Source organism: Patagioenas fasciata, chromosome 2 (assembly GCF_037038585.1).
Source record: "Patagioenas fasciata isolate bPatFas1 chromosome 2, bPatFas1.hap1, whole genome shotgun sequence".
In the NCBI taxonomy this organism is placed as follows: domain Eukaryota; kingdom Metazoa; phylum Chordata; class Aves; order Columbiformes; family Columbidae; genus Patagioenas; species Patagioenas fasciata.
In genome coordinates, this window is record NC_092521.1 from 110,521,261 (window position 1) to 110,533,931 (window position 12,671).

At 42.7% G+C, this 12,671-nt stretch overlaps 1 protein-coding gene across 4 annotated transcripts in view; it reads left to right on the forward strand.

The window, feature by feature from the left end:
• The window catches only part of EGFR (epidermal growth factor receptor), a 162,568-nt gene that overhangs the window by 103,652 nt on the left and 46,245 nt on the right, over positions 1–12,671 (forward strand). For all 4 annotated transcript variants that reach the window (XM_065832986.2, XM_065832985.2, XM_071804701.1 and 1 more), the window contains exons 2-4: positions 8,904–9,055; positions 10,842–11,028; positions 11,715–11,849. In XM_065832986.2, the coding sequence (XP_065689058.1) occupies positions 8,904–9,055; positions 10,842–11,028; positions 11,715–11,849 (474 nt within the window). The remainder of the gene's footprint in view (positions 1–8,903; positions 9,056–10,841; positions 11,029–11,714; positions 11,850–12,671) is intronic.

Consider the following 12,671-nt stretch of genomic DNA (forward strand, 5'->3'; position numbering starts at 1 on the left):
GATGTTGCCAGAACAAATAACAATGAAGAATGCAATTTTTTTAGATCACAGAGCACAGGCTCAGGTATCCATTGCCATCCACTTGTTATCCCAAATATCCCAGTGTAGATCTTGAGATGCCTCATTCCTGCCATACATGTCTCCTCAGATTAAAGGTGCAGTAAGCCATGCTCGCTGTCAGAGATCTCTTGGCCACTTGCTGCTGTGCTCTACGTGGGCTTTTTATACTACTTGCAGCAACACAATAGTGATAAAATTCACCATGGAGGTTCCTCCAAGCCATTTCACAGGACCTAAACCTTGCATGAATGGGGCTGTGTGACGACCCTTCTGCTCCAGAGCTCTGCCCAGCAGATGCGTATGGCTTTTTGGTGATGAGTGTAGTATCTATGCTGGTGAGTGAACCTGGAGGGCAGGAGGGCTGCAGTCATGGACTGTTAGGCGGAGGCTGTGCTACCTGGTGGGCCCATCCTTGGGGGAAACCATCAGAGGGCGTGGAGCCTGTTTGGACTGACAGTGAAGTCCTTTGCCTCTTGCACAGTCTTGTCTGGGTTTGTCTTACACAGTACAAGACATACTTTGGTCAGTATGTGGGTTTCACACAGCATAAGGATAACTGTCTTGAAACAGGGGCATGGGCAATGCTTTTTCTTGGAGGACCCAGCATAAATGGGATGGCAGTATTTCCATCCAGTGTTACCAAATATACTACCGACTCTGCATTTCCTCCTCCATGATTTCCTCCACAGCAGTTTCCAAAGTGCTACATGGTGTTTCCTTGTGCTGTACACCACTTGAATGTCTAAGCTGCAGCTGGTGTGTTTTGACTTCAATAGCCACATTTTGCACCTTAAAATATACACCTTCAGTTGTTCTGCTCTATGTAGGGAACCACAGACCTAAAAATGGCATGTACTCATCACTTTGCCCATCCTGGTCTTGATAGATTTGTAGGGTTACGCTTGTTACTCCTCTCTGTTGAGCTTAGACAGAAAACCTTTGGGAGGGACATCTCAAAGTCAATGCTGACTTCAAATAACTTGGTGTGGTCTGAGTATTTATAAAGAAAGTTAAAAGGTGGGGGTGGGAAAGGGTGCTTCTGTGGTTTTCTGTACAAAATTTATCAAATAGTGTGTATGAAATATATGAAGTGTTTGTTATCATTTGTGTATATATGTGTACGTTTGCATAGTGGCTGATAGATATGAAATGTCCTTATTCTTGGATTTTCCTCACTAAAAAATCATAGGAGCAGCTCATTATTTGAATTCATTGGTGACTGCACGTGCGATAAATCTGGCCATTAACCTTAAGCAATATGTTAACAGAGAATGGTCCACTCCTTTATAGCAGTCTCCCCAAAGGGTGCCAGTGGGAGGGACAACCCAGCAGCAGCACCCCAGCTGCTGGTGAGGACATCTTGGGGGCTTGACTTTCCAGTCAACGTTCCAAATAAAAAAGCCTGCAGAACTCAAGGCAAAGTCATGTTGCAGTAGCCATTGGGCGTGTGACAGGGACAGAGGCCGAACTTCAGCTTAGAGAAGGGTTGAAGTTGGGGTGGAGCACCCAGGTGAGGTTGGGAGCTGGAGCTGTGCCTGGTGACACCCGCTTCGCCAGGAGAGGAGGGCCCCCTAGTGCAGAGACCACAGCCCCTGGGTGTGTTGGGGCACTGCCAGCCATTCGTGCCAGCTCCTGCCTTGCCTCTCAAAGCATTTTCCCAGTGATTCACCCAGATTCACTGTTGCATCAAGTGATGCGCTGGTCACCTCTTACTATCCCCAAGTCCGTTTCAGGGCGATGGCATACCAGCACCCTGTTTTATATCTAGTACATGTTCTGCAGTCTTTGATGTAAGGCCTTGCCTTTGGCTATAGTTTAAATAAATGTTTTTCAGAGGGCTTATTTTCTGAAATTATGCAAACCAGCCTGTGCAGGTCACCTGTCCCTCTTTGTTATTTAGAACCCCAGTGATGTTTGTGTCATCTGCAGTCATCCTTAGCAATGATTTTATGTCTTATATAGACCACTAACAAAGTCATCAGAAGAAAACTGATCTAAACCCATGCCATCTTTCAGTACCCCACTAGAAACACTCCCTTAAAAAATCGCAGTTTATTATTCACCGTTAGAACTTTTCCTAAACTATTGAAAATTGGTGACAATTCCCGTTACTTTGCAATTATGCTGGTACTTACAAAAAAGCTTGCCTTGTGCTGTAGCTCTCCCACAGTTGTATGCTAAGGCATTCAGAGGGGAAACCTCAAATGCTGGTCTACCCACCCTGTTCTTGTAGTTGCTCCAAATTTACACTGGCGTCAGCGAGAGAAGAATTTAATCCCCCATCTAGTTCTCACTGAAGCCAGTGGAAAGACTGATTTCAGCCCATCCCAGTCTGGCCTTAATCTGGAGGATTAATGAAGATACATGCTGAATTAAATAATGGCAACAGAGAAGAAAAAAAGAAATATTATTAAATTATATTGGGGAGAATAAAAAAACACTGTAGGGAATTAGTAAGGCTGAATTCCTTGTTGTCAGAAATACTGATGGTTTGTATATGACTATCGATTCTTTCAGGTGAAGGTGCACACCAGCTATCAGGTCATGCAATTGTTGTGCTGCCTCCATCCCTTGCAATTCAGGACATTACTTTTACCATTGGAGGGCAGGTCTCCACTCCTAACCAGAGCAAGGGAAACTTAATATTAGATTTATTAATAGCTGGAAAAGTTGCTTTCATCAAGTGAATAAAAATAAGAAATCATCTGGGAAAGCTTTCCCTTAAGGCATATTCTTTTTCTGTACTATGGCGTTAGTTTTGGGTCACATTGGCAATTACAGTTTACATCTAAGTATTTTTAAGAGCTCCGTCATTGTTTTTTTCCAAGTGTGTCTAAAAGTTGGAATTAATCTCAGTAACTGCATTACTCAAAACCACACTGTTTGAGCAGGGACTTGGTACAGCCACACAAGGCTGTTTTTCATGATGTTTTAATTAAAGTATTTGAATATATGCAAAAATTAATATCTTCTGCAGCAGCATTTCCAGTGCCAGGATGCTGCTTTGTTAAGCTGAAACTGGACTTTTTAGGCATCGTATGTGTTTGCAGCCACTCTTCTCAAGGCAAAACATCTCCCCACGGCTGAGCATTGTTTGTATGCCTCACCTGTTTTTGAGCTTTTCCTTTTCTTTTTGTAACTTCCCACAGCACATTGCAGCAGATTTGGGTGGGGTTTTTTGTGTCACATGGACTTTCCTCCCTTTGAAATTCTTATTATGTAAAACATATTCAATCCAGTAATGCTGAAATTTCTCTATCACATCTCTCTCTAGTGTTGAGGAACTGGTTAATGTATGAAGTGTTTTTATTTAAATGGTTAATCACAAATGATGAAATATTGCTTCCTTTTTTCCAAACTCTTGCATTTCATTAGGGAAAACATTGCATCGTTCTTAACTTTCTATCAGAAATGGCATTGGTCATGATGACAAATGTCCTGTCCTCTCTAGTACTTTTTTGTAAGCTTAAATGCCATTATTTTGATCACTTGACAATAGTAGCTGCACTTCCCTGGCTTACGTGGTAGTATGGAGAGATTATGTGGATCTGTTCAATAGCTGTAAGGGAGTGCTTTGAAGTCAGTTAAAAGAAAATACCTGATATACAGGACCTGCCCTTATCTCTGATGCACAGATTTGTACTTGAATGACACAAGGATTTTCATCTGATTTCTGAGGCCCCATTAGGTGAAGGTCAGTGACAACCCTCGCAAGGGGGAAACAGTTTTTTCTCCTAGGGAGGAGTGTGGAGGCACAGGGAATGGCCAGGATCCCAAATGCATCATGCAGGGCTGACCCAGGGATGCAATGGGCAGGAGGTGGTGTCATTGCCCATACAGACATATGTCAAGCTAATATTTTTTACAAAATGTTTGCAGTTCACTCTGATTAAGGTGAATTGGTTGCAGGCAGCACTGATGGTAAGACATCAGGTGACATTATACCACCTGACTTTTGGAGGCAGCTCTGTGTCTGGACAAAGTGCCCTGGAAGGTACTGCTCTTCCATGAAATACTGGGGAAAAAAAAAATCAAAGGTGAAATTACTGCCAATGACTGAGGAGGGAGGAATATTTATAAACCTGCTGGCAGATGAACCGAGTATCTCTTGTTTGCAAGTTTTGCATTGTTGTCAATAATGGCTGGAAAACATGCAGGAAAAGTATATAAATTTATTATGCCAGGTCATATAGAGTTATAAGTGATATATGAAGCATGGAAATGGACTTGCGTATCTCTGAAATTGCCTTTGCAAGCTATTATTTTGATGTGTCTGTCAGAGTTGCAGGGAGACTAACAGAGGCTAAGCTTGGACAGAAACAGCTGATGATTTGGGGATTGGTGGTAATTTGGTCTCAAAGCATTCTCAGGGGTTTTTCTGAAGTCTGGGACAAATATGCGTGACAGGATTGAGACTTCAGTAATCAGATTTTCTGGAGAAAAGATGAAAACAGGTTTCACTTGTATCAGGGCAATTGTTGCAGAGACCACTTTGTTTAATCTGAGCTTGTGTGGATTTGGAAGAATACAGTCTCTTAGCATTATGGCTGGATGGATGCATTCTGTCTCCCTACCATCACTTGTGGAAAATGCCATTTAGAAAATGCTTCTATTTCACCCGCTTTCTTTGGGCTGCACAAGAAAAAGAAGGCCAAGAAGCAGAGGGTTGCAGATGGTGAACCCATTTGCATCACTGACAAATATTCCTTTTAGGCTAAGTCTGAGGCAGAGGAGGGGAGTGAGCATAACTGTGGACAGAGAGGATTTTATTATCCAGAGCAGCCAACCCTGCACTTTTCATAAGCACTGAAATTCAGTGAGGTTGCATCTCTCAGTACAGTGTGCCTCTTCAGCTCTTTGATCGCTGCTGTCTTATGTAGCACCTGACATTTCAGGTCATTTCAGCAATATCTGCCCTTTTTTAGGCTGCCTGCTGAGGTAGTACTGTAACTGCTTCAAGATCAACAGTACTTTGGCATTTAGGAAGCACAGCACATGTGCTAAGAGTGATAAGAGATAGAAATAAGATGCTTTGTGATGATGATCCCATGCTGCTGCCCTGCAGACTTTTGGGGATGGCTCCACATCACAGGGGTGATGGCTGGGGCTTTGGAGGTCCGGTGGGTCACCTGGCCTGGGGCAGGAGGGCCTCATGGTCCTGGCAGGCAGCCCCATTCCAGCACTGCTTCAGACAGAGGCCTCATGGGATGTCCTCTCTGTGTCAAAACTTTTCCAGGCTGGATGTATTTTTAGTATATTAACATCACAGATAAGAGCAAAGCTTACGTCTTTTATGGATCAGCCCGTACCCTGAAGTTCAGATCTGGATCTCAGCTTTTCTACAGGTCAGGGACACTTCTCATTCTGGATTTTGATCAGGAAACTTCTTGGGTTTTGGGTTGTTTTTTTTTTTTTTACTTTTCTTTACAGCTAAAATGTGCTACAACCATGTGCAAGTATTCACATGGGATGTATATTATGTGACACATACTACCACAGTCCCCAGCACTACCACATAAGTATCCATGCACACCACCAACTCCAAAACCTGGATAGTGCTGGCTTTGCTACATATTGAAACAAAAGGCTGTAGTGAATGTATGTGGCATCAAAATTTGTCCTTTGGAGGGTAAATAGGTCAAGCTTAATAGAGGTTAAATCATAATATAATCCATGCACTCATGCATGTATGTCTCACTTAAAACTCTGCGGAGTGAGGCGAGCACTGCATTGTCTGTGCTTTTGCCTCTGGCCAGAATGGCATTCACACTGTAGTATTATAAATATATACAGATAATTATACCATGTATGTTTTTCAAAACATGGTTTTCGTAAGTGAAGAAATTGCAGGAATGGCATTATTCATGAGATGCAAGCTGGCCATTTTCTTTCTTTGCAAATGGTACAGTTGGAAAATTATTTAGCACCTTTGTCTGAGTTCAGTAATACTGCTGCAGGGGTTTAGCTTGTTTTGTTTGATTTTGGTTTTATTTGCTCAGCATACACTGCTTATGACCAAGGTTCTCATACTGCTCTGATGAAGTTCAGTTTTTGTATGTACTTAGATGTCCTTGCAGCAAACAAGGGTTTGGTGTTGTAGCTATTTGAAGAAACAAAAAATTGTGCATGGGGGGAAAGCTCCTATAGGGTGGTCTGACGGATGCTAGCCATATACTGAAGCAACCCATTTTCTTTTGCTCTCTGGATCTTGACTGGTATCTCATCTACATCTTCTGTTTACTGTGTAGAGGATGTGATGAGGTGATGAGCCTGGTGGAGGGGTCAAGTGGTCTTGCATGTGGCTTAAGACACCTTTGGTAGAGTGCCATCAAAGTGCTCTCTACTCACAGAACAGGGGAAGAAAATAGATCCTGGAGGACCAACCTGAAGCCTCTTTGGAGGGCTTTATGCCTGTGTTTCCCTCTGCAGCTTCACAAGCTGGCAAGATACTTCTCTTGACTGTTTGCTCCTGCCTCCTTGCTGGACTCAGAGCTATTTCCAGTGCAGCAGTTCATGGGGTACCATGATGAACCAAATCAGTGAGCTTTCCTGAACTAAAAATACCCTCTGTCCATTTATTTATTTCTTGCTCTGCATTATTTGTAGTTTGGATCAACTCTTTGGCATGATTCACTGAGCAGTCCCATGGGAGAGGGAGAAGCGCAAGAGTAACCATGCCCTCTGCCTGCTGCATCGGCCTTGGCCTAGTAAGCAGTGAAAAACTCTGTTTCTTGGGACAGCTGAGCCAAGTTCAGAGCTCCAGCACTTGTCCAGTCCTAAGGGAAACATGTTCAAATGTTTGTAGTTTTTCCTGGAGCTTGTTTCAGTGAGCTCAACTGTGCAATCCAACCAGTACCAAGCCACTTAGTGTCAATGGTGGGTATAGGTGACCAGTAGGATGCTGCCGCAGAAGGCTTCTCCTTCCAACCTTCCTTCAGTGCAGATGTAGCATAAACACTGCAGTGTAAACTGCACCTGCTTCTGCATTGTATTTCAGTGCATTTCAAAATCACACACCTATAGATCAAATCTGAGATGCCTAAACTAAGCATCCAAGCTGAGGCTTCAGACCCTCCAAAGATCTTTTGTCATTGGCTTTTTCCTTCCTTGGAGTAATGCAAATGCTGATTTTAAGCATGGGCACATTGCAATAGTTAAGTTTGAAACTGAAACAGAGAATTCTGCGTAGGAATTTCTTGTCCGTTACAGAAATTCAAGGCAAATGTAAAAAGGTGATTTTTCTACACTTGATGCTCATGTAGTAACAAGCAGCTTACACAGTATAATCACAGCCCCTGTTAAACTGTACCCATTTATTAGCAGTTGCCACTCTCATCCCAAACATCATAATGTTCATCTAAACATATAATGAAAAATAACTGAGGAATGTGAGTGAATAGCCTTGTTTTAAACATAGACAAGGAGTGTTTAATCTGTTATCACTGTTAACTCCTTAAGGGTGATGACTGTTCTGAGAAGTAACACATGCACAGCTGCTCAGTGAATGGTTTTGATGATTGATAATTGTTTCTTGATCACTACTTATTAAGTTATTTTTCCTACTAATAAAAATATAGTTGTTGGGTGAATCTTCAACAAGTATCTTACATTACTAACTCTGAAACTTATTTCCAGCTTTGTCAAGAATCTTTGTTCTTTGCTTTATAGCATCCCACACCATGGTGTTCCAGTTTGTGACTGGTGCTTCTAGGAATTACGGCTCTACAAGAATATCACTTTATGGTTTGGGTTTTTTTTGGGTTAGAAGAATGCAATTCTTTAGCTGTCTTATGGAAAGATATGAGGTCAGGCTTGGGTTGCATTACAGCGACAGTGAGATAAAGGCCTCCTTCTGCTCCCACTGAAGAGCAAATTTGGGCTGAAGCTTTCCACCTGGAAGGTGTTGTGAAGTCTTTTACCACATTGCCTTCTGAATCATTCACATTTCCTCTGTATTGGCATAACTCAGAGATGTTTTAATTTTAGCTAAGTAGGGATAGCCCAGAGGATGACTGGAACTGTTTCTGGGGCTTGTGTGTGGTTTTTTAACTTTAAAGCAATTTGCATTTTGCTCTTTTATTGCAATTGAATGTAGTGGTGATAACTTGCCATTTCATCTGGGTTTGTTAAAGCTGAGTAATAGAATTTCAGGTGGGGATTAATTTTTCCACTATGCCGTTATGAATGTCTGTAATCTCAGTGGTTCCCTGTATGGCACCACTTCCTTCTTCCCCTTTCTTCCTTCCCCCACCACCAAGGATTTGTGTGCCAGAGCTGAATATGCCAGGAATCTCCTGAATCTCCATGTGTCAGAGTGGCAAGAGATGTGTGAGCCCTGGAGGTTCAGTTTGCTCTTAAAACCTGGACTTTTAATTTGAGGTGTCCTGCAGGAAACCCCGACTCACTCCCACTGGGTTAACAAGGAGATACAATGGCCCCCAAAGTAAATGGGTCCGCGGGGAAATTGCCTTTGCTGATACCTGGCAGCATACTGTTTTCAATGATGTTTGATGGTACTGTATCAGTACCCTCTCCTCAGGAACTGATTTATGTTTGTCGCACAGAAAGCTTAGTACTACCTATATACTAAAGCCTCATTTTGGAGTTTTTGATAGAAAGTGATGGAGGATTAGTCCAGCTCTTAATTCTGGTACCTCTCTGTGCTTGGGAAATGTCACATGCTCCCTACACGATTGCCATTAGGGTCATGTAAGACAACATGTGAATCTGTGAATCTGTGCTGATGCTTCCCTTACTGTGGTGCCTGTGAAGATAGATGGGAAATAAGTCTTCACCCTGTACTTCTTGCTTTCCTTCATGGAGTTTTCTTCTTTCCTCCACAGTTTGTCAAGGGACAAATAACAAGCTGACTCAGTTGGGACATGTGGAAGACCATTTCACCAGTCTGCAGAGGATGTACAACAACTGTGAGGTGGTACTCAGCAACCTGGAGATCACATACGTGGAGCATAATCGTGACCTCTCTTTCCTGAAGGTTAGCTTTCCTGGCCAATATAGCTTTCCCTCCTAAAGGAATCTTACTTCATTTTTTAAGTGCAAAGGATTGGCTACCTATAAAATTCTGTGGTGATCCAAAAACATAGAAATAGCAGATCACAGATGCAAGATACGTGTAGGCTGCAGGGTACCCTCAACCCTACAATACTAAATCAGGTACTTTGAGAAATAGCTTTTCAAGCACCTGCCAACCTGTGCTGGCTGCCAGGCAGATAGGTTTCTTCTTATTTATAAATGTTCTTGCATTTTTACCTGTTGTGTCTACTCTTCAGAGGGCAAAAGGCTTTGTGGTGCTGTTGGGAAAAGCAAAGCACAAAGTGAGTGGCAATGCACTGATGACAGATTTTGAAGTGTGGAGGCTCATACCCTGCCCTGTAAACTGTGACCCCTTCCCCTGCCATGGTGATGAGTTCCTCTCCAGCCTGCAGTGCCCGCTTCCTGAGCAGGCAGGTCCTGTGCAATAGCTTCCCATGTGGACACTTAGAGCAATCTTCAAGATAATCCTCTGCAGTTTAGACATGAGTCACTCCCATCTCAAGCTGAAAGCGGAACAGATGGGGACAGGTGATAAAACACAGCCATGGCATGAGGAAGAACACTGTCCTACATGGGCACCTCAAGGTTCTCCACCAGCAGAGACTGGGCAAGGGGCACAGCTCTGCTCCCCCATTGCCAGGATACTGCCACTGGAAACAGTGTCACACTTAGGTTATATTTTTTTTTTAGCGGATGTTTTAAATGCATTTTTTTGCGCATACCTGGTTGTGAGGTTAGGAGGTTTTCAAAGAAAGAGGCAGGAGAGGAAGTTTTTTTTGACATGATAAGTCTATGTCTGGTATCAAGGGCTCTTGTATGGTAGCTTTGAATAAAAAGGTCAGTCCTCTGGGTTGATAGGAGTAATCTCTTTGTGTGAGCTTTTCTTCTCAGGGAACAAAGAAAGGAAAAAAAAAAAACCATTTCATTATAGTAACAAGCAAAAACATCAGAAAAGAGATGGTTCAGACATATGAGTTACAAATATGATGGTATTGCCATTTTTCTTTCCCAAGCACAACTTGACCACAGAGCTCATCATCCACAGGAACATAACAGGTCTCTTGAAAACTCACTGGTGGTCTTCATAGAATAGGAAAATATCCTAAGTGGTAGCCTGAGCTTTTGTCATTATGGTGATTTTTGTAGGAGATGATAGAAATGCACACATTTTATAGTTCAAGGCAGGGATTAACCTACATCCAGGGACAGTGCCTCACTTGTCTTGTCCTGTAGCTGTTACTTAAGAGAGAGGTTACCTGATCTTCCCCTCTGTTGAGCATTGGAGAATCGGCAAGGAAAGGGGCACAGCAGAGAGAGTGTAAAAGCCTCAATCAGATGGCATCTCTGTGCCACCAGTGGTTAGAATTGGGACAGGTATTCAGGGGAAGCATCACACTTGGTTGCTGTATTATATATGCTTGCCCTGTTTTCCTGCAACTCCTAGGCAGCCCCACTTGCCCTTGCTTGGGAAGACCACAGGGGAAGCTGGACCTTTGGAATGAGCCCCTGGTAACTGCTCTAAGAGTCAGTTTATAACTGCTTAGACAGCAAAGTTTTCCACATAGTCCCTTCTTATTATCAGATTTTTTTTTTTTTTGAATGAGATTAAACGATTTATCATTCCTTAAAATTGAAAGATGGTGGGTTGTGGGAGAGGGAAAGTGACTCTGTCAAGAGCAGAAGAGTGCCCTGGATTAAACACTTTGTTTCTTTTGTTGTTATTTCAGACCATACAGGAGGTTGCCGGCTATGTGCTCATCGCACTCAACATGGTGGATGTCATTCCTCTAGAAAACCTCCAGATCATCCGAGGCAATGTGCTCTATGACAACTCTTACGCTCTGGCAGTTTTATCCAATTACCACATGAATAAAACCCAGGGACTTCGAGAGCTGCCAATGAAACGGCTGTCGGGTAAGATGAGGGCAAGAGATGGAGGCACCTGTAAAGCGAACTTCAGCTGTTAGGTTCTTGGTATCAAGATTGGATTTAAGATCCCCTCTCAAAGTCACATGCCATCAAATCCTACTTTAAAAACAAGGATCTGAATGTAGTTTCCCAGCTTCCTAATTGTTTTCCTGCTAGCCATCCTTCTTTAAAAGATGAAGGTAGTTTATTATTTCCCATTGCAGAAAGATGCAGAAAAATCCAAAGCACCAACAGGTGGTAAGATTTGTGTCCTTCAAAATGGCAGAGAAGTATCCAGTGATTATTTTGCATTAGTTGGTTCCAGCACACCAGTATTTTCAGTTAAATTCCAGTGGGAGCTGGTAGTATGTGAGTTAAGGTCTTACACAGTCTCTGGCTGTGCATACCAGCAGTGCCATCTCTGATGAGTGTAGTGGCCTCTGGAGGTAGCACTGGGCAGAAGACCACATGCATCTTGGTGGAATCCAATAGCAGCCGATCCTCCAGAACCTGCCAGTCTGAGCCTGGTGTCAGTTGCACCACCAGGAGTGCCGGTGCCATGCAGATTGTCCTTTTCTGTCAGCATAGTGTGACTGAGGCAAAGAAACGTGTTTTATTTCCCTTTCTTTAGATCAGAGACAGAACACATAGGCAGTTTGCTTCACTTACCGATTTTTTTCTTTTCATGGCAGAAATTCTCAATGGAGGTGTTAAAATCAGCAACAACCCCAAGCTGTGCAACATGGACACTGTTCTCTGGAACGACATCATTGACACAAGCAAGAAACCTCCCACAGTGCTTGAATTTGCAAGCAACCTGTCTTCTTGTGAGTATTAACTTAACCAAAATGCTATGTGCTCCCTCATTTCAGAATGAAGAACAAACATCCCATCTTTCATGTGGTGGGTTTCAGATCCACCAGTTCCTGCACATTGACAGCCACCAAACCCTGTTCCGAGGGAAGCCCTTTCATTTCTTCACCACTAGCCTAAGATGTAATTTTTCACTGAGCTCAGTGAAGTTCTTGAGAATGCATCTCTTAGTTTCAGACAGTACCTACCTTACGTATGTGTGTCTTCAAAGACAACTCAGAATAATGTGCACTCATTTGTTTTCCAGCAGTCTTCTGTTTACAATATAAGGCTCTGGTCTAGAAGACCCATACGGGTACTGTCGTAGAGTTACTGTGGGACTTGAAGCCATTTTGGTGCTAAGGACCAGGTTGAGTGCTATAAAACTGTGATTTTGGGCTGCACAAATTGTCCTTGCAAAATTACTGATAAATAGGCAGATAAATCTGATGCTTTAGTTGAGCAGAGAGATGAGCATATATTTAAAAGTTTGTTTAGCATATGCTTTCAGTGGGCTCAAGCTAATCCCTCAGTCTTACGAGTCCCTTGTAAAATCTCCAGTCATTTCACGGAAAGGAGAGTTTATTTTCATTCCTGAGCATTTCATTTCTGGCACTGTAAATTGGCGGAAAAGCATATTTTCTTTATCTTCTTCCAGTTGCGTAATTGCCTGAAAGCTAATAGCCAACTTCTGTGTTGACATATTTTTTCTGCAGAGCCTTAGCATAATCAAGGGGCTGTGAAGAATACAAGTCATCATAGGAGTTTGGCTCTAAACATAACAGAAATGTTAACCT